The 12671-nt window shown below is 35.6% G+C and overlaps 1 protein-coding gene across 1 annotated transcript in view; it reads left to right on the forward strand.

The window, feature by feature from the left end:
• The first annotated feature begins 3274 nt into the window (after positions 1-3274).
• Positions 3275-12671, forward strand: part of LOC140142379 (polycystin-1-like protein 2) — a 125689-nt gene continuing 116292 nt past the window's right edge. Inside the window, exons 1-2 of the mRNA XM_072164348.1 lie at positions 3275-3371; positions 5032-5575. Of these exons, the coding sequence (XP_072020449.1) occupies positions 5345-5575 (231 nt within the window). The 5' untranslated portion in view covers positions 3275-3371; positions 5032-5344. The remainder of the gene's footprint in view (positions 3372-5031; positions 5576-12671) is intronic.

The following is a 12671-nucleotide window of genomic DNA, read 5'->3' on the forward strand; positions in this document are numbered from 1 at the left end:
ATATAGATCTCTTTAGTAGCTGATGGGAAATCCTCGGAAATTAGATCAGAAAGATGTTTAAAACGCCACAACCAATGACATACTGGCAAAAGTGCATTCGATATGTAGTGTGGTATGATTATTCAAATCAACCATGTATTAGGCTATTCAGAATATAGGTGCACACCCCTATAGAGGAGTAAATTTTCAATCAAAGAAAAGTCTAGATTTCCAAGTCTGCTTTCTGAAAGCGACTGGAATTCCAGTTGCCAATGTTACTGGAAAAAGCTTGGAAATCCAATCAAATGAAGGAAATATCACGGAAATGTTGAAAATGAGCTCTCAAATTGAGGATTTCTGATTTTCAACTATTTTTCTGCCGGATTTTTGTGCCTTTGTCGGGATTTCTAACAGTCATGAGTCCATGACTGGACAAAAAGTCCGGATATCCGAACTCCTCTATAGGGGGTGTGCATCTATTTTCTGGAATAGCCCATTGCATTGCTCTTATTTGAACCACTGCAGGGTCAAATATTTGTTCTTCATACACTCCTATATCAAAGCAGCCAATCATAAAAGCGGTTAGAAAAATATGAAACATGCATTGATTGTGTATATTGTGCACTCTGCGTACTACGCGCAGTGTTTTGCTTGCGTTCTCGTCGCGTAGGAATGATTCATTTTTCGGGCGGGTTGCCCGGGTTGATGCATTTATATTTGTTTCTATTTTCCAACATTTTTAGTGATAATACGTTATAAAAACAGAAAAATAACATGTTTTTTCTTCTTCTCTTGTATGAAAAAGGTTAATGAATTCGTAATACTTGTTTCTCCGGAAAGTAGACAAAATAAATGCACTTGCGCTGATGTTGATGCGTCTAATGTACTCCCCCCTTCAGGGCTCGTGCATTAGATGCATCAACATCAGCGCGTGCATTATTATTGTCTAATTTCTCTCCCAACAAGTATTACGTGTTCATTAACCTATAAATATTGCCAGAAATTAGTTGAATATATTTTGATGGTTGCGCATGATCAGTGTTTTTTTATAGAAATCGCAGAGAAAAGTTCTAATGAGATGACTAATAAAAATGCAAAATAATGTACATGAATTTCTTAAGCCCACATCTGTTGAATTTATACATTTCAAAGTATTATTATCTTATGTCAAGGGTAATTCAGGTTATTGTTGAATTGATTATGTTAGATTTGGTCTGCTCCCACCATGGTACCAATTTACAATTCAAAGTGAAAGCCCACATCTGTTGAATTTATGCTAGATAGTGGTCACTTTACATTTCAAAATATTATATGTAATCTTGTGTCAAGGGTAAGTTAGGTTATTGTTGAATTGATAAAAAAATGTTTGATTTGTTCTGGTCCCACCACGGTACCAGTTTACAATTCTAAGTGAAAGTAAGTATGAAATGTTTAAAATCTACACTCAAGTAAAACATAATAATAGTTGATATGCTGGAAGTCCTTGCCACTCTCCCTCTTGAAGCATTTACATCTTTCAATCAGTTCACATTTGTAAGACACATTATAGCCATGTTCTACTATTAAAGACAAAATTAAAAAGACTAGTTTTGCTGTGTAATTGGTTGCTGACCTGCGCAGTATGACATTTTGGTTGACAGGGCGTCATACACAAACTAGTCTTTTTAAATCAGTCTTCACTTATAATCTGCGAATCTCTGCAATTATGTCTGCCCTCTCTCTGCGCATACACGTACATAAAGGATATGCTCTTATTTTAGATTAAAAAAAAGTTCTTCTCAAGTTTGTAACTGTGTGCCCCTTAAAAAATTGTTGTCATTTTGGACATGTTGTCTACAATGCCGCCGTTAAGGGGGTGCGTTACCCACGGGCCTGGAGTCCTGTAGGGGCACGTAAAAAAAAGGAAAGCATACCTTAAAGGGTCAATAAAAGCAAAGAAAAGATACCTCAAGGGGCCCGTAAAAAGGGGGCCCATGCGATCATTTTACCCCGGGCCCGTAATGGCTCTCGGTGGCACTGGTTGTCTACTTTATTTCATACGTCAAAATGGTTCATTATGTGGTGACACATTGTCAACCAAGTCTGCTCAATGTCAACCTTTTCTATACAGAGTTTGTTTACCGTACAGTGGAAATCTATGTGGAAAATGTATTCCATTTGTATTTTTAAAAATGTGTGTAGCATTCTGGAGGTCCTTTAGTACAGGCACGTACCCAGCAAACACAAAACGTTTTCGACATCATTCGCAAAAGGTTGTCATAAAACGTTTAAATGTCGGGTTATATAAAGGGTATATTAAGAGTATAAAACGTTTTCATAACCTTAAAAACATTTTTTGATAATCTACTGCTCAGCAAACAAAAATGTTTTATAGAAAACGTTTAAATGTCGGGTTATATAAAGGGTATAAAATCGTTTTAATAACATTCCAAAAACATTCTTGAAAACTTGATACAAAACATTCTAAACAGAATGTTATTTTGGGGTTGAAAAAATATTTTGCGAAAAATGTTTGCCCAAAATATGTGCAATAACGCTTTTAAAAACGTTTTCATGACCTTTATATAACCCGACATTTAAATGTTATTAAAAGGTTTTGAAAAAACATTTTAAGAACATTTCTGTGTTTGCTGGGTTCAAATATTTTAACATAATGTTATTTAAGTATTGACAAAATATTTGGTAAAAATGTTGTTAAAAATAGCTTACAATAACATTTTTGAAAACATTTAAAAAATATTGTTGTAGTGTGTTTTCATACAAAACGTTTTAAAACGTTATCATGACCTTTATACAACCCGACATTTTAATGTTATTAAAACGTTTTTACTTAAACCAAAAGCCAAACTATAACTTATTTAAAACGTTTTTAAAACGTTTTTGTGTTTGCTGGGTAGTCACACTCACCCAGTGCAAGCCCGGTGCAACATGAAATTATTTTCCCGTTCATGTTTACTTATACTTGAATATTACTAGTCTTCAAAGACATGTTTGATATTTTTACTGTCCTGGTTAACTTTATAGCCTGTTGCAGTCTGCATTCTTGCAACCCCTGGCTACGCCACTTATCATATTACCGATTACACGGTCATCTCAAAACAAGATTCTATCTGCAAAGTTTGTGTTGCGTGTGTACGCCCATCAAACGTGTGCTTTAACTGCCGCGTACACTTTGCAAAAGCCTTTGCTAGAAGAAAAAAACGTTGCTAGAAAAACGTGAGATATAAAAACGTGGTAATGTGTATACAACCTTATAGTCTTATGTATCTTTTTTGTTCATTTTTGTTTTATAATGCAGCTCTTCAGTTCACCAGAAAATCCATTTTCGTGGCATTTGAGTGCATATGAAGTAAAAACTGCTGTGATTGGATTAGCATTGAAAGATGGTCAAGGTATGTAAACTAGACATTAGAAACAAAAAATATCATTACACTCATAAAAGTAACTTAGAGCTGAAAAACAACGAAATAAGCATGTAATGAGAAAATGAGCATTATGGTTGTAACAAACTACCCTAAAGCAATTGAAACTGGCTTTGAAGAGCAGGGATAGAAAAATCATCATGACCTTGATCAGGGATGCCTATGTATTTCCTTTTTAGGCTTAGTCCCAATTTGTAGTGACATCACTCTGTCTCTGTATGTTTAACATACCGAATGTTACAAATTACTCTTATCATACAATGTCCAGGTACAATGTATTCTTCATGCACAATCATAAGTACCCCCCCCCCCCCTGTGGGCCCCCTCCCACATACCGAAGGGGGTGGGTAAAAAATTTGATGAATCATTGTTTTTCTATTGCGCATTACATATATCAATTTCAATCATGTAGGCCATGTTATTAGGCCAAAAAAACACTTTGAAGAATGTCTCCCATGTACAAAAGTATAGGAAACAGAACATTTAAAACCACTTTTTTCGGATGAAGGAAGCATATTTTCAAAAAAAGTCTAAAACAGGTTTTTTTTAAATCAAAAATGGTCTCTTTTGGGGTGCTAAATCTGCTAAAATGTTTGTCGTCCTGAAATTTTAACCAAAAGGTGGGGGTGGGTGGGGTGGGGTGGGGGAGGCAGTGGATGCCAAGCACAAATTGTTAATTATTGTTTTATTTTTCTGCTTCACATATATCAACATCAGCCATATTGGTCATGTAATAAAGCCAAAAACATTTTTAAGAGTGTCTCTTGTGCATAAAAGTATAGGAAACTCAAAATTTTAAAGCATGTTTTCTGGAAGAAGGAAGCACTTTTTATTAAAAGTGTAGAACAAGCCAGGAGCTTTGAAATGTTCTTTTTACCCTCTGAAATGGCCTTTCCTGTGGTGCTAAATGTGCAGAAACCATCTGGCTTCGGGGGGCTTTGCCCCCTCGACCCCCAACAGGGGCTTTGCCCTGGACCCTGCCAGGGGCCCTTAAGCGGGCCCCTGGACCCCACGCCGTGAGGGACGAGAGCTCCGCTCGCTACGCTTCGCATTTAGTATTTTATGAAATATTTTTTTCCTTCCCAACTTCAGGAGGCCACTGGTATCCCTGCTTGATTTTTATGTGTGAAGAGTCCATGTACCCAAACTTTCCTTTTAAACCTGAACATGATATATTAAAAGATAACACTATTGTCATGTTTTAACATATTGGAATGAAAAAGCAGACAACCCATTGAAAGAATTATTATGATTTGACACAAGTATCAAACTAATATCATCTTGCACATTTTAATTGATTTCTAGATTAAAACTGGCTTTAAGAGCAGGGATAAAAAAATCAACATAACCTTGATTTTCCGTGTGAGCTGAACCCAAACTTTCCCTATAAACAACTTTTCCCTTTGGTGATCATTCGTCAAACCTAATCATGATACAACAATTATAACACTTATTTGTCTTGTATTGGAATGAAAAAGCAGACAACCCACTGAAAGGATTATATGATTTGACACAAGTATCAAATTAATATCATCAACTTCTTGCACATTTTAATTGATTTCTAGGATTGTTTAAAGCATTATCAGTAAGATTTAGGTTTTTATGTGGTTTTTGGTGTTTTTTTAAACAGGAAAACCCATGTTAGTATCTGGCCTAACATCCAATGTTGAGATGCTGATTCCTCACACCGATAAATTTGACAACGTACAAGATCTTGGTACATCTGACTTCAGTACATAGTAGTTCAGTTTCTTCAATTTCAACCTGACTGACTCTCACACATCCATTCATATTGATATCCAACCTACTGATGGATCAAACGTCAACTCAACGCTTGGCTACGGTTTGGTTTCTGGCCAACTGAAAAACTTTACGACCTAAAGTTAACTCTACCCCATTCTCAAGAGGAGTTATATTCATCAGTTTATAATGCTACAACTAACATGACTACAAACCCATACACTTGGTTTATTGGAGAGAATGAGTTGTATGCTGTAGGGAGTTATTACATCGGATTGAAGGTCAAGCACGATGATCGCATCAAGGAGTTGATCCCGGATGGAATGAATTATACAGAGCCAGAGGAGATTGTTAATGTGAATGTGAAGATCTACACGGCACGGTGTCTTTACTGGTCTGAAGCCTATGAGCAGTGGTTTCCCTACGGATGTGAGGTAGGCGTGAGTTAACATATTGATCAACAGAATAACAAAAAAGAATAACCACTATGGCTGCCTTTAGTACACTTAAGGCAGTTCAGAGGGGGGCATATGACCTAACAGCGTTTGCGTACAAATTTTGAGAAAATAAAGGTGACACACAAAAGGAATGGTTTGGGTTATAGAAAAAAGATCCAAGGCTGGACATAAAGGGAATTATTTCTGTCCCATTGCAGTTTTACTGCTTGTTTTGAATGATTATGGAAGAACAGAGTGAAGTACATTGCAGTTTATTAGTTAAAGCCATATTATAACATTTCCATAAGAAATAGAATTGTATTTTTTTTTCGTATAAAATGTTAGTTCTCACTGTCAGATACGTCCTCTTTTAATTTGGGCCCAAACAGACGAGGCAATACAAATAAAATCATTTAATACCAGCGCATATGTCGCCAATGCCAGCCACTCATTTGAACAAAATAGAATTCGAACTAGAACCCTCCAGTCAGAACCTGAGCCCCCAACCCTCATGAATTTGTAGTTTCTACAGGTGTCGATGGAAAAGGTATAGATTTCACCCCTCTGGTATTGCATTTCCTCTCTAGCCCCCTCATTTATAAAAGTCTAGTTTGTGCCTTTGTAGGGCTAGAGTATAAAATTCTACAACCGACTACAGAATGGCTTTAGATCTATCTATCAGACATGTGAGAATTCCTCATTATTTTGGATTTCAGCCTTTTTAATGTTGTTTTCCTCGTTTTGTATGTATATACGCTTTGTGCTGTACAAGTGCTTTTGACATTTCAGCATTTTCAGCAGCTTGTTGGCTGTTTTCCTCTTTTTGATGTTTGGTTACTAACATAATGTAATACAGTCACCTACCCAAGCACTCATAAACAGGGGTAGCATTAAGGCTCGAAAGTCAGGGGTTGTTTTCCCGTGTTTTTCACTCCTGAGCTTGCAGAAAATCCAAATACATGGGGTGAAAATTAAATCTCGGGGGTGAAAAATATTTTGCAGTGTAATCAGGGGTAGGAGTAAGGTCCAAAAGTAGAGGGTCAGAGTTCACCCCCGAGCTTGCACATATATTCCCAATATAGAGGGTGAAAAATTAATATTTTTTAAATTTAGGGGGACATTCACCCCCGATCGGGGGTTAACGCTACCTATACTAAGATGCAGCAAACCTTTTACGAGCGCGACTACCGTGATGTTGCAAATTCGGCGCTAACAACGCGTACGGCGCACAGTTCATTCATAAATTTCCACTCGGCAACAACAGATCGCCTCAGCAGCCAATCAGAGACAAGTGCGTAACGCAGTAAATATGCGATGTATCCTTACACTACGCGCTCGTCTAAGGTTTACTGCATTTCAGTATAAATAGCATGAGCTTTGGTATCTTACATTTAAAAATCATTTGAGATTTCTGTTCCTTGTTTGTTCATTTACAAACAATCTCCTGTAGCAGCTATTAGTAATACAAACCATTTTGCTTTTCAACTAATGGTGAATCAGCTTGAATCGGTTATGTGATGTGAGTGGATGGTTTTGACATTCACCTTATAGTATACATAAAACATGCTCCCTGGCACCATGGAAAATGATTAGGTTTCAACTCCATGATTTGGTACTTGAAAGCCAAACAAAGAATCCATGCTCACCCATAATGCATTTGTAGGTATAGTGAGAAATTTCCATGAGGTTTGTATTTTTAGTGGTTAGTTGCCAGACCACAAATTTAAAAGCTTGCAAACTATATAATGAGAAAAGGTTCCCTAGAGTGCCTAGACTTTGATGTACTTTAAACGACACTTTAACTTTTGCTTGCGTAATTTTTGAGTTTTCTTGTCTCAAAAGTTGTGCAATATTGTCATGACAGTTCAAATTTCTATAAACCTCAATATGCTTGTAGGCTCAAAGAATGACCTTTGAAAGAAGTTTTTTAGAAATTGCCTCATTTTTCGAAATATTGTAAAAGCAATTTTGTCAAAATTCAGTAAAAAGTTGCACATAATGGTGTACATATTTTTGTTTAAAAAGTATATTTTGGAAAAATTAGAAAATGTTCCCTAGACTTTGATGTGCTCTAACAACAGTGGATAAAGTTTAACTTTTGCTTGCATATTTTTCGAGTTATCTTGTTTCAAAAGTTGTGCAATCTTGTCAGGCTTCCCGTTAGTGTGTGTCATTGCGTCCAGACGCGTATTTTAATTTTTCTTTTTTAGTATTATTGTTACGATGAATAAAAACAATTTTAAAAACAAAATCCAAATGATAACCTTTTTTGTATTATTTGTGGCAGCGCGTGTTTTAGCTTGGCATCAACAACATGTTAATTAAAGAAAAGCGGAAGTACAAGTACAAAGATTTGCTAAAGATTGACAGACTTTGCGCATGTTTTTGCAGCTGTTTCTGACCATATTTTGGACCAAAACTGACACAGAAATGAAAAAAAATGTCATAGCGACTGGAGATGAAATATCACGGCGAAAATGCACTTTTATTTTATTTTATCAAAAAACATTTGATGAGGTGTAGACCCGGGGTAGGTGTATAGCAACAAGGGGTAACCGTTATGATCATGGCATGCCGCGACGTTTCCTGGTATGATTGATCGCGAATTTCAAGAGGAACGCACAAAAATCTGTCTGGACGCAAGTTTTTGCAACCTTGTCAGCAAACTTGCGCACACATCACACACGGACGCACATTTTTTAAGCATTAACGGGAACCCTGAATCTTGTCATGAATTTGTGCAACGGTTTTTTAAAAACTGTCAAAATTGTGCCCACAACATACTTATATTTTAAAATGGCAAGACTTTCACTTTATCTTGAGCCATGTGACTGGAAAGAGTGAAATAGGGATTTTTAAATTTTAAAAACAAATGTGAGGAAAAGTTGTATTGTATCAGAACTAGTAATTTAAAAGAATCCATCTTAGTGTTTGTTTATAAGTATCATGAAATCTCAAATTTGGGTGTGGATGTACAGGGTGAGTTAAAAAAGTGCAATAGAGAAAAGAATCCATTTTTATTTAAGAACCGAGTTGAATCTTTTAAATTTGAAAACATTTTATAAATAACATATCCATTAGTGATCTTGTGTGAACAAATCAAGGAATTAGCATTTACTGTTTTGTGTTTATGACACAATTTATAGCGATACCCAATTTTAATGTTTGTCCAAGAGACACCTAAAATTTGAATGTCAGCCCACTCTGTGTAAGGTAGATTTGGAACAACTGCCATTTTCTTAACCTCGTTGGCATTGAAATGAAATGGGGCACCCAAAGTGTTATTGCCTTTGGTCTTGTTTAAGGAGAAGAAACATTATTTGTTGTTATTTCCATTTTCCCTTTATTTTAAAGATGTTTATTCTCTACCAAAACCATATAAATTTGTAGGCGGGTTTTTCAAATGTCAAAATGAAATGCGCGCAAATTGGAGTAGAGTGAATTACAAAACATCAAGTAAGTTGGACATATTGGGATTAAAAAACGGGAGTTGGAGTCGAGTGAGGTATGAAGGACTTAAAGTAATGTAAGAAGGTTTGTTTGAACAGAAAAAAAAAAAAAATAAAAATAACGCAAAAAATCAACCTTATTAAGTTAAAGTCAGTTTCGAGCTGGTGCATTTATCGTGCATTGTGTGTTCCCATTCAAAATACATGGTACCTCGTGGACAAATAATGAAATTGGGCATCGCAGCAAAAGGACTCATAAAAATTAAACGGTAGAAGCGAGTCACTTCATTTTTTCACAGAATGTGACTATTGAGTGTGGTATTTATAGAAACTTTTAATAATGGGAAAGTTCAACTTGGTTCTTACATAAATATCGATTCTTTGTTCTATTGCACTTTTTTTTGACTCACCCTGTATGTGTCAGAGAGTTTGGTATGGGTTAGCTTCAAAGCACTTTGAGACTGCAAGGCTTCATTTCACAGATACCAATCTTGACCAGACATTGTTATTACTTATTTTGATACAAAATAAAGAAAAGACAGCACTTTTTTAGCTATACTGTAAAAAAGTAGTCTGCTTTTGGATCCATTCTGGTTTTTCCTTGACAAGCTATGTACAATTTCATTTTTATGTAACAAGAAGTTTTTACTTGTGAAATTTTACCATAAAATCTCCAAGATAGGGCTCACACTCACCAAAAATGAGCTACAATTAATTTAGTCTGAAAACATGGAATTGATAGGAAGTTCATAAAGTAGCCTTGCCTCTAGCAAAGGTGTCAGAAACCAGCCTCATAATTCCAAGTCTAATCAAAGTGCAAGTCTTCTTTATAAATATTACAGCGACACTCCATTTTAATGTGATGTTTAGAAGCTTTAATATGTTCATGAATCGAAAATTTGTTTGGATAATCTGTTGTTTGATTATTCCTTGACCATATTGACATGCTTAAGTTCTAGTGGGAAGTATAATACTCTCGATGCAGCTTGCATAAGTGAAGCTTTATGAAACTTATTATTGTGTGCATACTGCTTAATTTGAATTAGACAAGTCGGAAAGAAAGGCCAAAACACCTTTTTCCAGTTTGCAAACAACTAAAACACACTGTTTGTATAAGTTGACAAAATTTGAATCTTTATAGTTAGAGTATGATTGCACAATATTTTTGCATATAAACATGAATGCATATACTTTCAATTACAATCAATAAAATACACTGATTGGCAAATTTTACTAATCCAGCAGTCTTCTTGTTTTTGATTATAAAGGTCTGTTCCTGGGTCTGTTCCAGAGGGAGTATGTAAATTAAATGGAACATGCATTTCAGAGGGAGTATGTAAATTAAATGGAACAGCTATTTTGAGGCCATTATTTCAGATGCATTTTACTAGGCCATATTTATATATTTTGTATAATGCATTGCTAGTGATGTTTCTGCTGATACTGGCTCATTTCTTAAGGTACTTTGTGCATGGAGCTTCCATTTTCTCCACAAAGCTAATCGGGAAGTTATTATATAGGCCTAAGTCTTGGCATGATTGCATTATTGTACATCCACAGTTTCATGATTCCATTGATCTGGCTTTTGTCTGTTACACCAAGCAGACCCTCTAGCTTCTCTGTTACTTGGTTTCTTATCATCATCTGTTAGGTCTTTGTAGATGAGTTTTCCCAGAAACAGGACAGGATGGCTGTGGATGTAGGCTATTTTCTTTCCCATTGATGATCAGCTTGGGATCAAAGGCATCATATTGGATTTTATTACCCTTTCGTCACATCTGCATTTTGGGTTCAAAATTATTCATCGGCATGGGCTTTAGACTTTGCTGGCTTTGCCAACAAAGTTGTGAATGATTCTATGATTTTAAAAACAAAGTAAAACATAAGAATTATCATCTGTTTTAATCAATAACTCAATGTTAGCAAAAGTAAGTTTCTTGATTTTCTAATTTTAAAGCATGACACAGGACATTAATAGTAATACTTGTATGCACAACTTTTTGATGATTTAAAAGGGCTAAAATTTAACACTTGCCTATTTGGTGTCTACTAAACTTGTTACTTGCCCGGGATTGCACTTGAATTTTAAATGTAGCAAGTAAAATCTCACCTATTATTAAAAAAAAGTAAAGGTGCTTGCCAAACATATTTTGAAAGGTTATACCAAAGAAGCTCAAAGAACTCATACATTTGCAAACCTATTTGAGCATTAATTGAAGTAAAAATGCTTGGGAACAAGTTGTGATCAACCTGGTCATGTCTACGCTAACGGGTTTGATCAACAAGTGTGATCAATAATCAACCCAGCCTCAAATTGAAAAGTATTCCAGCAATGCATGATGGGAAGTTGTTCTATGAAAATTGCTTGAAAGCTTTGGCTTGAGGGGATGGAGTGATGGTTGTTGCTTACGATTTGCTTTAATGCACCCTACATTTTGATGATAAAAGATACATGAGAGATTTTGCTTGTTTGTCTATTCAATACCTTATCATAAATATGTATGGACAGGTAAATACTGCTCTAAATATTGAGAGTACTCAAGAGCTCATCCAGAAAATATAAACTGAAATAAATAAATTTTTTGGTTCAATTACATGCGGAATATAGCCATTGAAAGAATGGCTTAGGGCTATATGTATCATGGTAAATGCCAGTGCAATATTCTGTAGTAACCCGTGCTAACACCACAAAATATCCATTGGGCTATTCCAGTTGAAATCCATACACCCCAAGATATGATTTTATTCTTCCACACAGGGAATAGGAATACCTGAATGGATAACTCCATTTGAAATCTACACCCCTCCTGTACAGGAGATTAGGGACATGTCTTTCTTGGAGGGTGTATGTATTTAAACTTAAATAGCCCTTTGTGTGTGTAGATGCTCAAGTTTGCATTGAAAACATATATGAATGAATGCTGGGAATGAGTGTTTTTTTAAACTGTCAAATGCAAATAAAGCTGAAATCATGACCAAGTAATGTACTTTTTATTCTACATTTAGTTTGAGAGTTTTCCATGAAAGCACATTTTTCCAAGTGCAAAAGTACATGCTCTTAGTGTTGTGTTCATTTCTATTTGTTCTGTCTGCTCTCTGTTATGGTCATACTCAACGTGTTCAACTTATCGTAAATTTGAATTTATATACACCTAGTGGCTTTCACAGGCAACAGGTTTGCTGTTTAGTGTAGAGCTTAAAAATTTGATCTGTTTTCTTTGCACAAAGAAAGGAATCACACTCGGCAGTCCACGCTTTTTAATGCGTGCCGGTTCGAAATTATGAAAATTGGTGAAAGCGTGGGGGTTTAAATTTTTTGGGTAAAAAGCGTGGAATGATATAAAGCGTGGGATTAAAACACAGCACACATCAAGTTTCAGAACAACATTTGAACGCCATGAAAGTACAGTTATTCATTAAAATGCTTATTATACAGTACAGTAGTAGTTTTTCACATATAATTTGCATTGTTCACGTAATAATGTATCAACTTAATGGAGAGAAAAACATTGGACTCGCACGTGTGAAATAGGTGCAGAATTTGGCGTCCTTTATTTACTTCGAACCAAATTGCGTGTGCCTTCGTTAATGTTTACAAATAGCGAAAAAAGCAAAAAGTGGTGGGGGTCAAGAATTTTCAGTAT

The sequence above is a fragment of the Amphiura filiformis genome, chromosome 20 (genome assembly GCF_039555335.1).
Source record: "Amphiura filiformis chromosome 20, Afil_fr2py, whole genome shotgun sequence".
NCBI lineage: Eukaryota > Metazoa > Echinodermata > Ophiuroidea > Amphilepidida > Amphiuridae > Amphiura > Amphiura filiformis.